Genomic DNA, 20192 nt, shown 5'->3' on the forward strand with positions numbered 1-20192 from the left:
CTCCGACCGTCAAACCGATGAGTTGTACTATCGTGATGTGAGCACGAGGAAAACCAGAAAAAGGAGTCCTCGAGAACAGAAAACTCAATGCCCCTGTTCCAAACTCATTTGGACGGTATTGTCTGAATGCAACTGCATTAAGGCAGTCCCCGAAAGAGTTTCAGTTTTCGAGAGACTTAGTGCAGAGACGCCAAAACCAAGGCCTAGGCGTTCCCAACGAAGAAGAAGGATGGTTGAAGACGGAGAATTTCCGAGGGTCACCACCAATATGACCAGCAAGGGGACATCGGCACGGGATGATTTCGAGTCGATTCTGAAAGCATCCCGGCGCCTAACCCGTCTGCGGATACCTGCTCCGCAATCGCATCAGATAATACAGTGTCCAGTGAGGGGGAACCGCGTGAGTCACTGATGATAGGTGCGGAGCAAATTGCCAAGATGATTGAAGACGCTTTGGCTAAACAGCAGGAAACTTTCAGGTTCGAGATGCAGATGACCATGCAGAACATGAGAGAGATGCATGAGCAACAATTTCAGGCACTGACGAACCAGCAAGGCGAGCCGAGTCGTCGCAACCAAGTCCATCACGAACCAGCGAGGTGAACCAAGCCACCGTAACCAGGTTGTTCAGGAAGAGGAGCACACGGATAGGGATGAAGCTCACAATGCCAATAACCCTCCCGTCAATACAGGGGGTGGTAACGAGGATGCCAACGAAGATACAAGTGAAGACTTGAAGATTAAAAACCTCGAGAGCAAAATCAACACATTGATTTCCGCTCAAGAAGTGAAGAAGACGGGCATTCCTTGTCCATACCCAAGAGAGTGGGAATCGATCCCATATCCGGCGAAGTTCAATCTAATCAACTTCACGCCGTTCGATGGGAAGGGTTCCCCCACTCAGCATTTGATTTATTTCAAATCGCACCTGGGTATTATTTCCGGCAATGAGCCTCTGATGGTGCGGTCATTCGTCGGCACTCTTCGCGGAGCCGCCTTCGATTGGTATCGCCGCCTCAAGCCAGGAAGCGTAAATAGCTAGGACGACATGGAGACAAAATTCCTCGCTAACTTCTTCGACGACGACACCGAGATATCTATCGGATCATTGCTCGATGAGAAGCAGAAGGACGGGGAGTTAGTCGACACATTCGTATGCAGCAGATGAGAGAGATGCATGAGCAGCAAATCCAGGCATTCAGGAACCAGCAAAGTGAATCGAACCGCCGTAACCCGATTGTTCAGGAAAAGGAGCACGCAGAAAGGGATGAAGCTCACAATGCCAATAACCCTCCTGTCAATACAGGGGGTGGTAACGAGGATGCCAACGAAGATACAAGTGAAGACTTGAAGATCAAAGATCTCGAGAGCAAAATCAACACATTGATCTCCGCTCAAGAGACGAAGAAAACAGGCATTCCCTGTCCATACCCAAGAGAGTGGGAATCGATCCCCTATCCGGCGAAGTTTAGTCTGATTAACTTTACGCCGTTTGATGGGAAGGGTTCCCCCACTCAGCATTTGATTTATTTCAAATCGCACCTGGGTATTATTTCCGGCAATGAGCCTCTGATGGTGCGGTCATTCGTCGGCACTCTTCGCGGAGCCGCCTTCGATTGGTACCGCCGCCTCAAGCCAGGAAGCGTGAACAGCTGGGATGACATGGAGACCAAGTTCCTGGCCAACTTCTTCGACGACGACACCGAGATATCTATCGGATCATTGCTCGATGAGAAGCAGAAGGACGGGGAGTTAGTCGACACCTTCGTCAAAAGGTTCCGGAACAAGGCGATGAATTGCCGGGACCCGATCACAGAGGAATTCATCCTCCAAACTTGCCACAACAACCTTGCGTTGGACGTGTTGGAAGCAATGGGAACAGCACCGTCTGACACTTGGAAGGATCTGAAGGTCCGAGGGGAGCAGGCTGAGCGATTCCTTAGAAGGAAGAAGGCCGAGAGGAACCAACCGACGGTTAATCCGCTGGACTCAAATTTCGCCTCTCGTGGTAAGGGCAAAACACCTGCAGCTACTGGTGGTGCTAATCAAGCGTCACAACAGCAATCCCGAAGGCAGCAAAAGACTTCGGGTCCGAGACTCCAAAGAGAGTATTCCTTCAAGGACGAAGACGTTCCAGCCATCTTCGAATCCCTCCTTGAAGGTAACAAGATCAAGCTACCACCTATCACAAATCAGGAGGAAGCTGACAACACTACGGACCCAAAGTACTGTGCATACCACAGGAGGGTCGTTCATCCCACCAAGGATTGCTTTGCTCTCAAGAATAGCATTCAGACCTTGGTTGAAGCCGGCGTCATAACGCTGAGGTAAGCCAATTGAGAATGGCAAAACTCCGACCGGTATAAGAGTATAAACTGCTTCCTAAAACTCCAAAGAGTATACGAGTATAAACTGTTTCTCAATCCTCCGACCGGTATAAGAGGTTAAACTACTCCCTGATACTCCAATAGGTATATGAGTCTAAACTGTTTCCCCACTTTTGACGGGAAGTTCCTGGAGAATATTAAGCTAATATTCTTAAGGATAACCCGGTTAGTTAACTGATAATAATGTCCGAACCAGTTCCGCAGAGGAAACTGGGGGTGGACGATTTATGTAATGGGAAGTTCCCAAAACCACAGCAATGTAATGAATAAGAACTCCCATTCTCACCATGTCTATGCACTCAACACTCTCTCTGTTAGAGTCTGGACGTAAAGTACCCACTTGGTCAAACCTTCTTACAGTTAGGACCACAGTCAAAATCCCCTCTCGATTCCCCCAATGAACGAGAGGTCCACAAATTGAGCGATCAAACCTTCCTACAGTTAGGATTGTCTCAAAACACCCACTTGGTCAAACCTTCTTACAGTTAGGACCACAGTCAAAATCCCCTCTCGATTCCCCCAATGAACGAGAGGTCCACAAATTGAGCGATCAAACCTTCCTACAGTTAGGATTGTCTCAAAACACCCACTTGGTCAAACCTTCTTACAGTTAGGACCACAGTCAAAATCCCCTCTCGATTCCCCCAATGAACGAGAGGTCCACAAATTGAGCGATCAAACCTTCCTACAGTTAGGATTGTCTCAAAACACCCACTTGGTCAAACCTTCTTACAGTTAGGACCACAGTCAAAATCCCCTCTCGATTCCTCCAATGAACGAGAGGTCCACTTTCAAATCGAGTGATCAAACCTTCCTACAGTTAGGGTCACCTCAAACTCCTGTTTGGCCAAACCTTCCTACAGTTAGGGTCAAAACCATAATTCACTCTCGATAAACGAGAAATTCATCTTTAGTTCGGTAATCAAACCTTCCGACAGTTAGGGTTATCCGAATCTTTTCGATTCTCGGAGTGGAGATCCCACTCTCAGTTTCACCTTTCCGGATTCTGGGGGTGGAGATCCCACCTCGAGTCTCCTTTCCAGTTGAAGATAGAATATAAAATTCTTCTTCTTCATTGTCGGGAGATAGAATATAAAATTCTTCCTCTCCCATTTCGGGTTCGTCTTTGCCCCAAGAGAAGACACCACCTTTTTCAAATCCCAAAATCTGTGCCTCACAGGTACAGGGAATTTTATCCCGAATCCTAAGTAGGGATAAGTCAACGCCTAACACGCGTTGCCGGTTTAGTCTTTCACCGATTGAAGAAGACAATAGAATTCCAGTTTAGGAAGTTTATCCCGAATCCTAAGCAGGGATAAGTCTGCGCCTAACACGCGTTGCTGGTTTAGTCTTTTTCCGTACAAAAAGACACCAGGGTTCGATTCTGGGGTATTCTATCCTGAAACCTAAGCAAGGATAAGTCTGTGCCTAACCCGCGCTGCCGGTTAGTTCTTAACCGTTGAAAAGAACATCCGTCCACATATTCAACATTGTGGCAGGTTGTTATTAATAACACCAAAATCCATGCCTTACACGCATGGGGAATTTCATCCTGAATCCTAAGAAAGGATATGCCGACGCCTAACACGCGTCGCCGGTTTAGTCTTTTACCGATTGAAAAAGACACCAGAGTTCGATTCTGGGGTATCTCATCCCGAAGCCTAAGTAGGGATAAGTCAATGTCTAATACACGTTGCCGGGTAGCCTATTCCCGTAACAATGGTGAAGCCTATGTATTCAACATCATAGCACAAAGTCTAAGAGAATTCACTCTCTTACCACAACGTTACATGCGGAACGGATTTAGACAATCCGCATGCTAGCCCGACTCAAACGGTAGTCGGTAAAGGCTAATCAAACCCGTTGAAGGCTGGGGGTTAGCCAAAAACCCTAAAGTCAACGCCTAACACGCGTCGCCGGGTGGTCTATTCCCGTGAGAAAGACGAAGTCTACGTATTCAATATCGTAGCACTAAAAGGGTTAACTCTTTTAGCTTAACGTCACATGCGGAACGGACTTGAACAATCCGCATGCTAGCCCGACTCAAACGGTAGTCGGTAAAGGCACATCAAACCCGTTAATGGCTGAGGGTTTACCAAAAATCCTATAAATACGGGGTCACTGACGCATCAGCTTCATTAGTTGGTCTCGTGACCTGAGCATCCAACGACGTTCGAAACCCTAAGGTCAACGCCGGACAACGCGTAACCCTAGGTCAACGCCAGTCAACGCGTTGCGAGCAAAAATTCAACGTACGACGTTCGAAACCCTAGGGTCAACGCCGGTCAACGCGTAACCCTAGGTCAACGCCAGTCAACGCGTTGCGAGCAAAAATTCAACGTACGACGTTCAAAACCCTAAGGTCAACGCCGGACAACGCGTGACCCTAGGTCAACGCCTATCAATGCGTTGCAATGAAAGAACTAACACTCCGAAGAGTATATGAGTATAAACTGCTCCTCAATCCTCCAACAGTGCATGAGGTTAAACTGCTTCTTAAAAACTCCAATAAGGTATATGAGTATAAACTGTTCCCTAAGTTTAGTTGAGAAGTTTCTGGAGAGTATTTTTCTAAGAATATTCTTAAGGATAACTCAACAACACTACGCCGGACAACGCGTCGCAAATAAAGACTCAACGCCGACAGTCGAGGGTCAGTTCTGTGTTCAACCAACAAGCACGAGCTAAAAATCAGAAAACCAGGAATTGACTTCAAGTTCAAATTTCCGACAACGGTCAGACAATAAATGCAGCACCGGAACTCTTACAGACATTCGACAAAGCACCGAATAGCCTGGAAGATTGAAGGAATCAAGAACGGAAATCATTCCAAGGTCCCATTACACCGACTGAAGGTGGGGACAATCATATCCAAAGTATTCCAGACTCTTCTATAAAAGAACGAGACTGAAATACTTTGGAGGGGGTATCTGTAGGCATATAAAATTGCTTATAGGTCCCTTAGCACAGCTCGGCACAAACCGACGAACCAACGAGGCGACGAGATCGACGAATCGCACGCAAGCAACGGAATACATCCATTCGCGTGCGGGATCAAGCCAAGTGTTCGAAGAGTCAACGAGTCATCCAACCAAGGGCATACTCGGTGGCCGAGCCACCTATAGGTGGCTCGGTGGCCGCCGAGCCACTTGTGGCCGGCCACCCTGTGCCCAAGGCACAGTGAGGGTAGCCTATAAATAGGCCACCCCCTTGTTCATTTGAGAAGGTTGGATTTTGGAGGAGGCGAAGCCCTGCAGGATTGGAGACTCAGATCTAAAAAAGATCTCAACTTTGGGACATCAAGGACTTGCTCATCCAGATCTGGTGCTCGGCGATCATCAACATCAAATAAGGCAGGTGTTCGAGAGGATCGGATCTCAGATCTACGTTGCTACACTCCGGTTCTAAGCTTGGTCTTAGATCCCGAGACTTGGACGATTGTTTCCTTGGTGAAACAATCCTCCCCGGCTATTATTTCCTTGGTGAAATAATACCCGTTGTACTGCGTAGATCCGACCGGATCTAGATCACGCGGTGGTCCACGGCAAACAACCGCGGCGCAGGCAAAGAACCCACAAAGCGAGCGACCGCAAAACAGGAGCTCGCGATTCGTTCGACAAACAAGGAAACAAAGTTGTAATTTTTATTTCTTTTCAATTTGATTTTCGTTGTAACCGGATCTTATAAAAAGACCGGATCTTTGTAATCGATAGACTATTACAAGAGTGTACAATGGAATCATTAATGAAGAAAGCAACAATTTTTCCCGCGAACACCAGCATCGATCCAGATATCGATACCTATGTCGTTCTGTTACAGATCAATGGCTAAAATTTGCTTGTTTTGGATAAGATTTTAATCTAATGGCTCTCATTCACTAATGTTTTCTATAAATAGGGGTAGAGAGTGAGGGGTTAGAGGTGTGAAAATCTTTATAACTCTATTTAGAGAGGAGGGCTACTCATAATTGAGAAGGCCTTCTAAATTTGTAACTTTTGTTACAATTAATAAAATAATTTTTTCACCACTTTAAATTTTTATTCTCTTTGTTGGATGATAAAGATGGAGATGAAGATTAATTTGGAGGTTTGTTTTCTCTTTTATTTCTCTTTTATTGCTTATTAGTTTAGATTTATTTTCATGCTTGTAGTTAGATTTTATTTTCTTGTTTAGATACTAGAACCCTCTTGCCTTACATTTATTTTATGCTTATAGATTAGATTTATTTCATGCTTATAAAGTAGATTAATTTTCTTGTATTTAATTCATGTAATTTATTTTGTAGTTTAGATTTTGCAATTTATTTTTGTAGTTCGATTTTAATTTCTTGCACTATACACCTTGAGGCTAGAACCCTATTGGGTTTAGTTTTTTTTTGTTCATTTTTATTTTCTTTGATTCGTCTTTAGGCTAGAACCCTCTTAGGAATCACCTTTTTTTAAGAAGTAGATTCAATTCTAGATTACCCATATCTTTAATTGAATCCGTCATCTTTACTTTCTTGAATTTTATTGTCATTCTTGATTTTCCTTTTTGATTCTTGTTTTTATTCGTCTCTCCTTGTGAAAATCATTCATTCATTGTCACACCCACTCTCACTTACATGTTGCGCCTATTTATACACCATTTTCATTCTCTTCATCTCTCCATAATCATATTCACTCATCACTCCTAATTGTCACGCACACAACATAAGAACCAATTTATATTTTCTCCTACAAAACACCTTCCTCGTGGGATCGATAACTTTTTATACTGTAACTTGACACGGTTGTGCACTTGCAATATTTTTGGTACATGTTTATGCTGCATCATGTTTTTGATGCCGTTACCGAGGATGGTGCTTAAGTAGGATTTTATTTAATTTGGTTCTTTAACTTGTGTGATTTTTGTGAATAAACCGCTTGGAGTTTGAAGATCGCGGATTGAAGATCTAGAACTTGGAGAATTGCTTTTATGTAACTCTTTTGTCTAGTATTTTTAATTCCACCCTTTTTAGTTAGCTTCACAATTAGAGACAATTAGGATTTTAAAAACAAATGATTTTTTTTTTGTTGACCATAATAAAATTCACCTTTCACTTGGACATTAACTAACAAGATAATAAACTCAAACAATATTCACCAACGTCATAGTTGTTTGATTGTTAACCCTAATAAAAAATATAAAGATTTTTTTTCCATCCTTTTTAGTCGCTTTTAATTTCTAGAGTTACATTTCATATAGTTAGTAGGAATTCACCAAAGTGATTTGAGCATCTTGATTTGGCACACACCTAAAAATATTTTTAAGGGCAAAACCCCATAATTAAGATAAGGTGAGGGATTTCATCATCCTTTCCTTAGCCCAAAAATCACTAATTCCTCACTACACCACCCAAGCCAAATAAAACTCATTAGACGTAGGCCCTAAGGATTCGAGCTCAATAAGGAACAAAGAATCCTTAAGTGAACCGGTTTAAGTTTTCTTGGATTAGTTAGTATCCAAGGCAAGGTTTAGGGGTTGCGTAAAGCACTCCGTAAGGAACGAGATACTTAATTAATCTCTGATCACCCTCTACTACTATCCTTACCTGGCTGACTACTCGGGTAAAACTTTAAACTTTTTACTTTAGGAGTTTTTTGTTAGGAGCTGGTCTAGTTGAGTTAGGCTTAACCCTGGAGTTAGAGTGATTGAAAAGTGATTGCTTTTGATTTGTTTTAGTTAGGATTTTCCTTTTTCTTCTCATAAAAAAACTAATTTTTTTTCCTTAAAAAAATTATAAAAAGAAGTTGTTTTGGGTGTATGCAAATGTGGATTAGGGATAATACACATCGATTAATTTATTTTGAACAAATTCTAGAAATGGCATATCCCAATTCAACCGTTCTTTAAGATATGTGCTATCCTACTAGGAATGCAATCCCCTCTTGCATTAGGCTCCCGGAGGCAAATAGAACTAACTTTGAGCTTCGACCGTAATATATCAACATGCTTCCAAAATTTCTAGGGAATAAAACTGAAGATGCATATATTTTTATCTCAAAATTTGAAGAAGTATGTATGATGATTAAAATAAGAGAATTTACTGAAGATGTAGTCAAACTCAGATGTATTCCTTTTGCCCTCAAAGAAAAAGCAAAAAAATGGCTATACAGCTTACCCATAAATTCCATCACAACTTGGGAGGAATTTATCACCATTTTTCTTAAGAAAATTTTTTTCGATCCATAAAATGATGAAGCGAAGAAATAGCATCATGAATTTTAAAATTGTCCCGGGAGAACCTTTTTGGAAGTATTTTGACCGATTTAAAGATCTTCTCATCCAATGTCCTCATCACAGTTTAGAAAAATGGCGATTGTGCCAAATAATTTATGAGGGATTAGATTATTCTTCAAAAACTTCCTTAGAGTCAATGTGCCATGGGGATTTCATGAGGAAAAATGCTGATGAAGTTTGGGAGTTTTTAGATAGTCTTTCTGAAAAAATCATGTAATGGGAACACTATGATGACCGAGTGTCATCAGTTCCTCAACCCAAGTCCAGTGGTATTTACTTGGAATCGAACATTGCATCTGATGCTAAGATGGCCACAATCATGCGTAGGTTAGAAGCCTTAGAAATCAAGGAAAGAGCCCTGGCTCAAATCAATCATGTTTCAGCCTCAGGATGTCATAACTGTCTGTCACCATCTCATGTTTCAGAAGAATGTCCTCTCTTAGGAAATAATCAGCCATTAGGACAGGTCAACGCTATATTCCAGCATTACGCAAATGAACAATTCTCTCCAACCTACAACCTATGTTGGAGAAATCACCCAAACTTTGCATGTAATCAGGGAACTCACTCGGAACTCGAAACTTCACTCTCTCTTCAAACCAACAATTTCCTAGGGGAAACACTATTCCTTTCAATTCTCATTCACAATTTTAACAACCCAATCTGCCGTATCAAAATCAGTCTCCTCTTCATCAAGCTGTAATTCAGACTCCTTACAATCCAGATCAGGATAAACGTGTTAATGTTTTGGAAAGGGGTTTGGAAACCATAATTAAGGCCTCCACTCAAACCACGAATATGTTGACTCAAACGTCTAGCACGCTGAATTCCTTCATGCAATCAACCGGACAAATACTCAACTCCAACACTCAAGCTATAGCTAGATTAGAATCCCAACTTGGTCAACTAGCTAGTGCCGTGAGTGAAAGAGAGAAAGGAAAATTTCCGAGTCAACCCGTGGTCAACCCTAAGGACACAGGATGCAGTTCATCCTATGAAGCTCAAGTGAATGCAATCCATTCACTTTGATCAGGTAGACAGGTTGATAATCAAGTAAGAACTCCTCAAAGTCATACTCTTGATCTAGTATAAATTCCTTCTCCTTCTCCTTCTGATGAATCTAGTCAACAACCACCCCTCTCAGATGACCAAGAACCTGAACCCGAACCTGAGCCTGCTTTTGATAGGTTTAGACCAGTTGCTCCTTTTCTAGATAGACTCAGGCCTAGGAAACACTCTCCTCAAGAGGAGAAGATCCTAGAAACATTCAAGCAGGTTAAGGTCAATATTCCTCTCTTAGATGTAATTGAACAAATTCCATCTTATGCCAAATTTTTGAAAGATTTATGTGACGCCCCTGTTTTCACACTTGGCTGCAGTCCAAGGTGAACCCAGAGATGTCAAACCTGTCATGCACCTCCACTGTGCAACAACATGTTTCACCAATCACAGTAATATCCTCTAGTGGAAACCAATATAAATGAAGGTACAAAACAGGCAAATAAGGGAAATAAATACTATAGACATGATACGGAAAGATATATCTCATAAATGAAATCATGTCCCAAATAAACTAAACTGGAATACAACTGATATACATCTGAAGTCTTATGTCTCAGGTAGTAAATAACTAAATATTAACCCTGAACTAAGCAATCAAAATATAACTGGAAAGTAAAGCATCAGCGTATGTATCTCGTGTACTCGTATAGCAAAGTATCTCAACAATGAGTAGAAACACTTTTGGCATCCGCCAAATACTCATGTAAATAGTTTATAATATTATCATTCTGAACTTCTTCCAACTCATCGCATCATCGTGCGGATCGACAAATAGGTATCATCGCATCATAGTGCGGATCGATAAATAGGTATCATCGCATCATAGTGCGGATCGACAAATATGTATCATCGCATCATAGTGCGGATCGACAAATAGTTATCATCGCATCACAGTGCGGATCGACAAATAGGTATCATCGCATCACCGTGCGGATCGACAAATAGGTATCATCGCAGTCTCATTTGCGGTGTACTAACTCACAAGTAAATAGATCTCAATTCGTCATAATCCCCGTGGGATACTCAAATGCATATTTCGTCATATCCATGACTGTAAGTATAACATCGAGTGGCTCAAACTCCATGATCGCGTCACAAATGGCGCAAACAAACTCCAGAAAATAAAACTGGACCAAACTGTCTAGTAAATGATCAGGGTTACCAATCCCGACTATCTGCTGTATTAACTAATTATGAATAGTAGCAGTACTTACTAATAACAACGGTACTTTACGACTAGTATCCGTACTCATGAATAGTAATAGTACGTATGAATAGTACCGTATGCATGAATAGTAACAGTATGTATAAATAGTACCCATACGTATGAATAGTGTCAGTACTTATGAATAGTGTCGTATGTATAAATAATAACAGTGCGTATAAATAGTACCCCCCAGTATGCATGAATAGTAATAGTACTCATGAATAGTATCGTACGTATGAACAGTACGGTATTTAGGAATAGTACCACGGTATGTATGAATAGTACTCATGAATAGTGTCATACGTATGAACAGTACGGTATTTATGAATAGTACCGTACATATGAATAGTAACAGTATTTATGAATAGTGTCATAAGTATGAATAGTACCGTACGTATGAATAGTGTCATACGTATGAACAGTACCGTATATATGAATAGTACCGTATATATGAATAGTAACAGTGTTTATGAATAGTGTCATAAGTATGAATAGTACCGTACGTATGAATAGTACCGTATGTATGAATAGTACCATACGTATAAAAATAGTGATAGTATTTCCAGCGGTAGAATTGTACGTATAGTTCTAGCTAGCAATATCATGTCTTTAGGAATTTGGTCTTATATTCCATTCATCAATTTTCATCAATATCAAGTCTTTTCTTCAATATCATGTATATTCATCAATTTTTATCAATATCATGTCTTTTCATCAATATCATGTATATTCATCAATTTTTATCAATATCATGTCTTTTCATCAATATCATGTATATTCATCAATATCATGTATATTCATCAAGATCAAAATTTACTGGGGATGGGTTTGGAAAGAGATGAACTTGCCTTTATTGATCTCTGAAATTGGAATCCCTATCTGTTCCTGCTTTTCGAAATGCCAAAACCCCCTTCTTCTTTCTCTTTCTTTTCTTCCTCTCTCTCCCCCCTTCTCTTTCTCTCTCTTCTTTCATTCTGCCGTGTGAGAAGAGTGAAGGTGAGGGTCCCTTTTTATAGGAGAAGAGAGGAGCGGGGTAGGTGGGGGTAGGTGGAGAGAAGAAAAGAAAAGGAAAAAAAATAATATTTATAATTTTATATTATTAAAAAAATTAAGTTTCAAATCTCCATTCTCAGAAAGTAATAAAAAATTACCCACAAGAACGTCTCAACATTCTACGATCAATGGTGTAATCCTCATATTTATCTGGTTAATATAAAAATTATTAAAAATACAAATACAATGGATGTCAGTAGACGCGATACCGTCTCAAAATAGTGTTTCAGTCTCCGTCGTCAGAACTCAATGAAACTTTACCCACAACACATTCTTGACATTATAAGATCAATGGCGTAAATTTCATGCCCATCTGATCAATAGAAAAATTACTAAAAATAAAATAGTATCAGGTTTCAGTAGACTCGTGATACCGAGGCTGAAACTGCGAATCGATCTCAAATGATTCCAATCTAATCCATTCATCCCAGAATGATCACAACTTATAATAAAACTCATTTATTATCATTTATAATAATATTTTCAAAATTTTTGGGGTGTTACAATTTATGCACTAAGAAGAGGAGAATAAATGTTCCAAAGAAAGTCTTTTTAGCTGCCAATATCAGTGATATGCTCTCAAATCCCATACCTTTAAAACATAAGGATCCAGGTTCTCCTATAATTTCATGTATCATTGGTAATACTCACATTGATAAGGCGCTTTTAGACTTAGGGGCCAGTGTCAATTTGCTTTCATATTCAGTCTACCGGTAATTGGGTCTAGGTGTACTGAACCCAACCCGCTGCACTTTGCAGTTGGCTGATAGATCTGTTAAGGTCCCTATGGGTGAATTAGAGGATGTTCCGATTAAGGTTGGAGATTTTATTTTTCCAGTAGATTTCGTAGTCTTGGAAACACATCCTGTTTCTAATCCCAAAGGACAGACACCTGTCATCTTAGAACGATCATTCTTAGCCACTTCTAATGCTCTCATCATCTGTAGAACTGATCAAATGAAGCTGTTCTTTGGGAATTTGACTGCTGATCTCAACATTTTTAATCCAGGGGACCAACCAAATAATCAGCCTCTAGAAATAAATTACATTCAGGAAAGATCATAAGAAGAAGAAGAAAAAGAAGACTCTGATTTGAGTTTTGAGGAAATTTTTGGTGAGGAGTTGGAAATTTTAGAAATAGCAGATCAGGTCTTTGAGAATAATAAAACTGTGTTAAACATTTGCTGCTTTGAATTAAATTTTGAAGAACTCTTTCTTGATGAACTTAGATTCTTGAAGAATAATCAACAACCAAATTTTCAGAACTCAACCATGAATCTTGGGGTTGAGGAAAATGCTACAGAAGAATTAGTTATTAGAAAACAAAACTTCACAGTACAAGAGTCTAAGTTCATTAAGAAATGTAAAATGCATGACACCAATAATACCGAACTTACTTTGTTACAAGAATTACTGAACACCCCGAAATACTTAGAATTTCACATTATTGATTATATCATTCTGAATTTATTTAAAATCCGGGGAAGAATTTTCAACAATAAGGTAGGATTCAATGTAGAATACGAGCTCTTCATGTTAAACACTTCATGCTACATTGTTTGTTTTGTTTATTTCAGAATAACAAAAAGAATTTATTCTTCTCTCATTTGATAGTTTCTTGTTTAGTTGTAAAAAAGAAAAAAAAAGAAAAAAAGAAAGAATAAGAAAAAAAGAAAAAAATGGAGAAAAAAAAGAAGAATAAATTTCTGATTCTATCCTCCTCAGACCAAAGGTAATTTTAGATTTTTATCTACTAACCAAATGTAAGTGATTTACTTCTTATCTGCTTTACTTTATTCATCATAGAGTTTGTATTGAGGACAATGTAAAATTTAGGTGTGAGGGTAGGAATTAGTTATTTTTTCTCTTTATTTTATATTTTTAGTTGCATTTTTGTCATTTTTTCTCCCTTTTCCTAAAAAAAATTATAAAAATATCGTCACTTGCCAAATTGATAGAGTTATGTAATAATTAATTTATTTCATAAATTTTAAATTTTCTAATCTCTAGTTTGTTATTTACTCAAGTTTACCTTTTATGATAACTCTAAATAAATTTCTTAAGAAATAATTTTCAAAGTAGTGTACTTTACTTAAGCCTTAACTTAGATTTTTATTTAAAATAATAGAATTTATGCATGCTTAGCTTAGAGTTAAAAATAATTTTCAAAGTGTCTTGACTTACATATTTTTACGAATATATATACATATACATATAAAAAAAATTGCAAAAGAAGAGTGCGAAAAATAGGCACCAAAAGAAAAAAAAAGAAAGAAAGAAAGAAAAAAAAACTCTTGAATTCAAGATGATTTTATCTTATAAAACCTAAGCTGACCGAGTAATTAAGCCTAAGGAGTATTTTCATACTTAAGGACCTAAGCCCAATTGGGTTGGGATCCATTGGCCCAAAACTCGTTAAATGGTCGCTTAGAAAGCCCGTTAAAGTAGAAAAAAATCATCAAGGAAGAAAGAATTAAAAAAATATTATTAAAAAAATACTAATAAATATTTTATATATATAGTTATATTTGTATATATGGACTTGGAAAATATTTTAGATCAAACAATTTGAATATTATTTTAAACAAAGAGTTAGCATATTCTTTTCAAAACTTTTAAATTAAATTTCTAAGTTTGGCTTGGTTTTGTATTGCTATAATGAGAAGATTGTCTAGGAAATTTACCTTAGAGTTATATATAAATATATTTTCTTGAGTAATAACTAGCTTCAATTATCAAGTAAATTTAGTTATTTACTAACTTCTTTAATTTGGCAAGATGACCGAATTTTGTGGATATATTCACTACAAACTCTCACGAGACTACAACTCGTCCATTAGGGTAACCTAGGGGTTTAAAGGCTTATTGAATGCACTAAATACAACCACGATTCCTGCGAAAGTGAGTTAGGTTTTCTTTCATTTTTCTTTCTTTGCTAGAGGACTAGCAAAAGTTTAGGTGTGGGGGTATTTGATAATCATATTTTATTATAATTTTATTAATACAAGTGTATCTTCTCTTCGGAACTTAGCTATCCTCATGGGAGCTTGAGGATAGATGATTCTCATGATAGTATGAGAATAGGGGTGTAAAACAGTACAGTGGAACGCATGTGGAAGCGTGAAACGAGAGGACGAGCAGCAAAATCAAAGTATCCAGTTTTTAGCCCGTGAGTCGACTCATAACAGTCATGAGTAGACTCATCAGGTTGAGTCGACTCATGCCTGTGAGATTCAGAAGGAGGAGAAACTGAGTGTATTTGATCAATGCACTGTGAGATTTGCGCTTCACGAGTTGTATATTGACGAGGTAACGTACGACGTCATTCCATTGGATGTTTGTCAGATTATACTAGGCAATCCATACTTATGGGATAGACATGCGATCTACGAGAGGCAGGCTCAGAAGTACACCTTCACTAAGGATGGTGTAAAGTTCATATTTCGTTCGGCATCTCTTCCGAAGGAGACAAGCTTGGGGACGGTGACGCGAGCGAAGAGACTAGTGAATGCAAGCAAGAAGTTTGTCTCGCTGTGCATTAGACTTCCAGAAAAACCATCAACAAAGGATTGCAACTTAGAGCGAACGGTGACTACGACGAGATGCGGGATGAATGAGTTGTTTCTGATCGGACGTCGAGACCGGATTCCTAGCAAGGCCAGGTGGTGCAGAAAAGATGGAGGAGCTCGAGAGTTTCCTCAGCAAAAGTTCTAACTTGAACGAGGCTTCAAGTTCTTAAAGAGAGGACCCATGATACGGGTGCATCTTCTCTTCGAAACTTAGCGATCCTCATGGGAGCTTGAGGATAGATGATTCTCATGATAGCATGAGAATAGGGGTGTAAAATAGTAAAGTGGAACATAGGTGGAAGTGTGGAACGAGACGACGAGCAGCAGAATCGAAGTATCCAGTTTTTAGCACGTGAGTCGACTCATAACAGTCATGAGTCGACTCATTAGGTTGAGTCGACTAATGCCTATCATGAGTCGACTCATCGCTGGTTTTTGTGTTTTGTCTAGTTTCGGACGAGTCGACTCATCTCAGTCATGAGTCGACTCATCGATGGTTTCCTGGTTTGTTTTGGTTTCTGTTCACATGAATTCCTGTTGGTTTTGGGCTTGGTTATTTACCAGATTACCATCCACGTTTATACACCTATATAAAGGATTGTTTTAGAGTTTCTAAACAATTAGATAGATTCAAAGAGAGATTCTAATCTTTGTATCAGGGTTTAGAGAGGATTGAGAGGTTGTTCTCGATACTAGTGAGATTGTGAGGGAGAGATTACAATCTTTTGTTATTCATAATCTAGAAGAAGGTATTTCCTTCGCCATACTGAATTGTCTTGTGTTTTAGTTGTCTTCTTCTCAACCCACCTTTTGGTAATTCTACGACCAAAGGGTGCTCGCACGGCAACTCGTATCATTTATAACCTCATTATCTAGTTTATATGAATAAATTTATTACTAATAATTGTTTTTATCTTTAATTGCAGGTTAATAAAAAATAAAAGCCTTCTCTCAACAAAGCCCACTAATTAAATGAAGAATATATGCAAATACATGAAAGAGCCCAAGCCCAAGTCCAAAGCCCAAAGCAAAAGCCAAATAAAAGAGGAAATCAGCGAATTACGAAAGGAGGGATATGGGTATCGATGCCAGCATCGATACCCATATCAATACCAGCATCGATGCTGGTATCGATACCTACGTCATTATGTTACAGATCAATGGCTGAAATTTACTTGTTTTCGATAAGATTTCAATACAATGGCTCTTATTCACTGATGTTTACTATAAATAGGGGTAGTGAGTGAGGGGATAGAGGTGTGAAAATTTTTGTAACTCTATTTGGAGAGGAGAGCTACTCTTAATTGAAAAGGCCTTCCAAATTGTAGCTTTTGTAATAATTAATAAAATAAAATTTTCACCACATTAAATTTTTCTTCTCTTCGTTGGATGATGAAGATGGATATAAAGATTAATTTTTTGGAGGTTTGTTTTCTCTTTTATTGCTTATTAGTTTAGATTTATTTCCATGCTTGTAGTTGCATTTTATTTTCTTGTTTAGATACTAGAACCCTCTTGACTTAGATTTATTTTTTGTTTATAGATTAGATTTATTTCATGCTTATAGAGTAGATTTATTTTCTTGCATTTAATTCATGTAATTTAGTTTGTAGTTTAGATTTTGTAATTTATTTTGCAGTTAGATTTTAATTTCTTGTACTATTCACCTTGAGGCTAGAACCCTCTTGGGCTTAGTTTTTCTTTTTATTCATTTTTATTTTCTTTGATTCGCTTTTAGGTTAGAACCCTCTAGGGAATCACCATTTTCTAAGAAATAGATTCAATTCTAGATTACCCATATCTTTAATTGAATACGTCATCTTTACTTTCTTGAATTTTATTGTCATTCTTGATTTTCCTTTTTGCTTCTTGATTTTATTCATCTCTCCTTGTGAAAATCATTCATTCATTGTCACACCCACTCTCACTTATATTTTGTGCCTATTTACACACCATTTTCATTCTCTCCATCTCTCCACAATCATATTCACTCATCACTCCAAATTGTCACGCACACAACATAAGAAGCGATTTATATTTTCTCCTACAAAACTCCTAATTGTCACTTACATTTTGCGCCTATTTGGTATTTTCTCCTACAAACAGATATATATGTAATACATACATACATACATATAATATAATAATATATATAATATATATATAATATATAATAATATATATATATATAGTATATATTATATAATATTATATATATAAATATATATAATATAATATATATATATATCTAATATATATATATATATATATATAAGATATATATATATATAGTATATATATATATAGTATTAATATATATATATATGATATATACAAACGTATACATATACGTATATATATATACATGTATATAAAATAAATATATATTATATCATATATGTAATATATATGTATATCCATATCGTATATATATGATACGTATATATATATATAATATGACTTATATATACTATATATATGTATATAGGTCTATATATAATATATATATATATATATATATATATAATATAATATATACATAATATATTCTATTATATATACATATAAATATATATACATATATATAATACATATATATATATTAATACATATATATATATACATATATATATATATGTACATATATATATATAATAAGTATATTATATATATATATGTATAATATATATATATAATATATATATATATAGTATATATATTGTTATATATATAATATATATATTATATATATATATATATATATTTGTGTGTGTGTGTGTGTGGTGTGTTGTTGTGTATGTTGTGTGTGGTGTACAACATATATATATGGTGTTTATATATATATATTATATATATTATTATATATATATATATATATATATTATATTATATATATATATAATATGGGTATGCTTGGTAACGAAGCACAAACATTTGTACTTGGTAGCCAAGTATACCCTTTTTCTCATATATATATATATATATATAATATATATAGTATGTATATATATATATATATGATGAGAGAGAGAGACAGAGAGAGAGAGAGAGAGAGATTATGGTATCATTGTCATAAGAGGGATTTCCTCCTATCGCCTCTAAAATCACATGATTGGAGCGCCATTGTAGATGATCCTCTGTTGACTTGATCTTACTATTCTATCATATATTATAGTATATATATATAATATATAATATATAATATATATATATATATATAATTATATATAATTATATATATATTATATATATATATAATATATATAATAATATATTACTAATATGCCATGTACCAGTCCTCAATCAAATTGGTAATTCGATTCCATCATTGCCCCGAACAATATAACCAAAAAAAACAAAAACTCATTTAATATTGTTACATAATATTTAAAATTACGGTTTACATGCTGGGGGTCTAATTTGTTGTTTAATGGCAAATAGATTTTGCTCTAACATTATGATATAACTTATCAAATTATATTCCAATTCCTATATTGTGGTAACATCTGGAAAAAATAATTTGATATTCTTTCTAATAATTTATCACAATATAATAAGAATTCCCTGGGATAAATTTATATATCTGAAATTATAAATGTACAATAATAGTTTGTATAACACTGCTAAAAAAATGAACTGTTACGACGGAACTTTACGGACGGAAAAATTCCGTCGCTACTAAGACTTGTTTAACGACGGAATTCCGTCGCTATTTTTCCAAGACGAAAAAATTGTTTTACCCGACGGAAATTTCACTATTGGGACGGAAAATTTTCGTGCGCATATTTTCCGACAGAAATTTACATCGGGGGAATTTCCGTCCCTAAAAGGTGTTTTAGCGACGGAAATTCTGTCGGCTAAATCCAAAGGTGGGAAATTTTTTTAGGCGCGGGCTTTTCTCTCCGTTCTCGCCTAAAAAATTCATCCCACCGGCCAAAATTTTCCAAATTGTTTCCCACCAAAGCCAAAAAAACTTCATACCAAAATTTCATCACCCTCTCAATCCCTAATCCCTTCACCGCACCCTCATCAAGTCCCAAAATTTCATCATCGCGCACTCCTCCCTTCTCCAGCAACGTATCCCCTTCCACGTCCCTCATCTTTGTGCGTCTCAGCTCGCTCTGCAACGCCCTCTCGTCGTCATCTCCTTTTCGACTGGCATCGCCCCACCCCGCTACTTGCCCCTCGTTGTCCTCATCGTCCTTCCAACCGAGAACCGCCTCACACCGTTCGAAGCTCAGTCGAGAACCGTAAGATCTCCCGTAGCGTCTCCACGACATGACACTTTCGCCTTGTCTCTGCCTTCTACTGTGCCTCGTCCTTCTCCCCGCCTCTATCGTCGCTGCGCGACCGACCACGCGACTCGACAACCGCACCGACGCGACACACCATCGGTCATCCTCAACTTCACTATCTCCTCTTTCAAACATGTAAGTCTCTCTCACTCCTTAAACCTTTTATACTTAATTTACCATTTAACCCTAGGTTTCTTAAAAAAACCATGCAATAATATCGATTGACAACGGATGGTGAGAATGAGAGAACAGGAGGAGAAGAGACTTGTGAGTAAGCCAGTGAGTTTGTTTAGTCTGTTAAGTATTCAATGAATAGATTGGTTTGTCTTTGGCATGCGATGAGTTTGATCAATGAAAA

At 37.5% G+C, this 20192-nt stretch overlaps 1 protein-coding gene and 1 pseudogene across 1 annotated transcript in view; one reads left to right on the forward strand and one right to left on the reverse strand.

Annotated features, from left to right (window-relative positions):
• The window catches only part of LOC109831287, a 53958-nt gene extending 34139 nt beyond the window's left edge, over positions 1-19819 (reverse strand). The window contains exon 1 of the mRNA XM_020398620.1: positions 19521-19819. Coding sequence (XP_020254209.1) covers positions 19521-19819 — 299 coding nt within the window. The remainder of the gene's footprint in view (positions 1-19520) is intronic.
• The window catches only part of LOC109831289, a 5587-nt pseudogene continuing 5460 nt past the window's right edge, over positions 20066-20192 (forward strand).

The sequence above is a fragment of the Asparagus officinalis genome, chromosome 2 (genome assembly GCF_001876935.1).
Source record: "Asparagus officinalis chromosome 2, Aspof.V1, whole genome shotgun sequence".
Lineage (NCBI taxonomy): Eukaryota > Viridiplantae > Streptophyta > Magnoliopsida > Asparagales > Asparagaceae > Asparagus > Asparagus officinalis.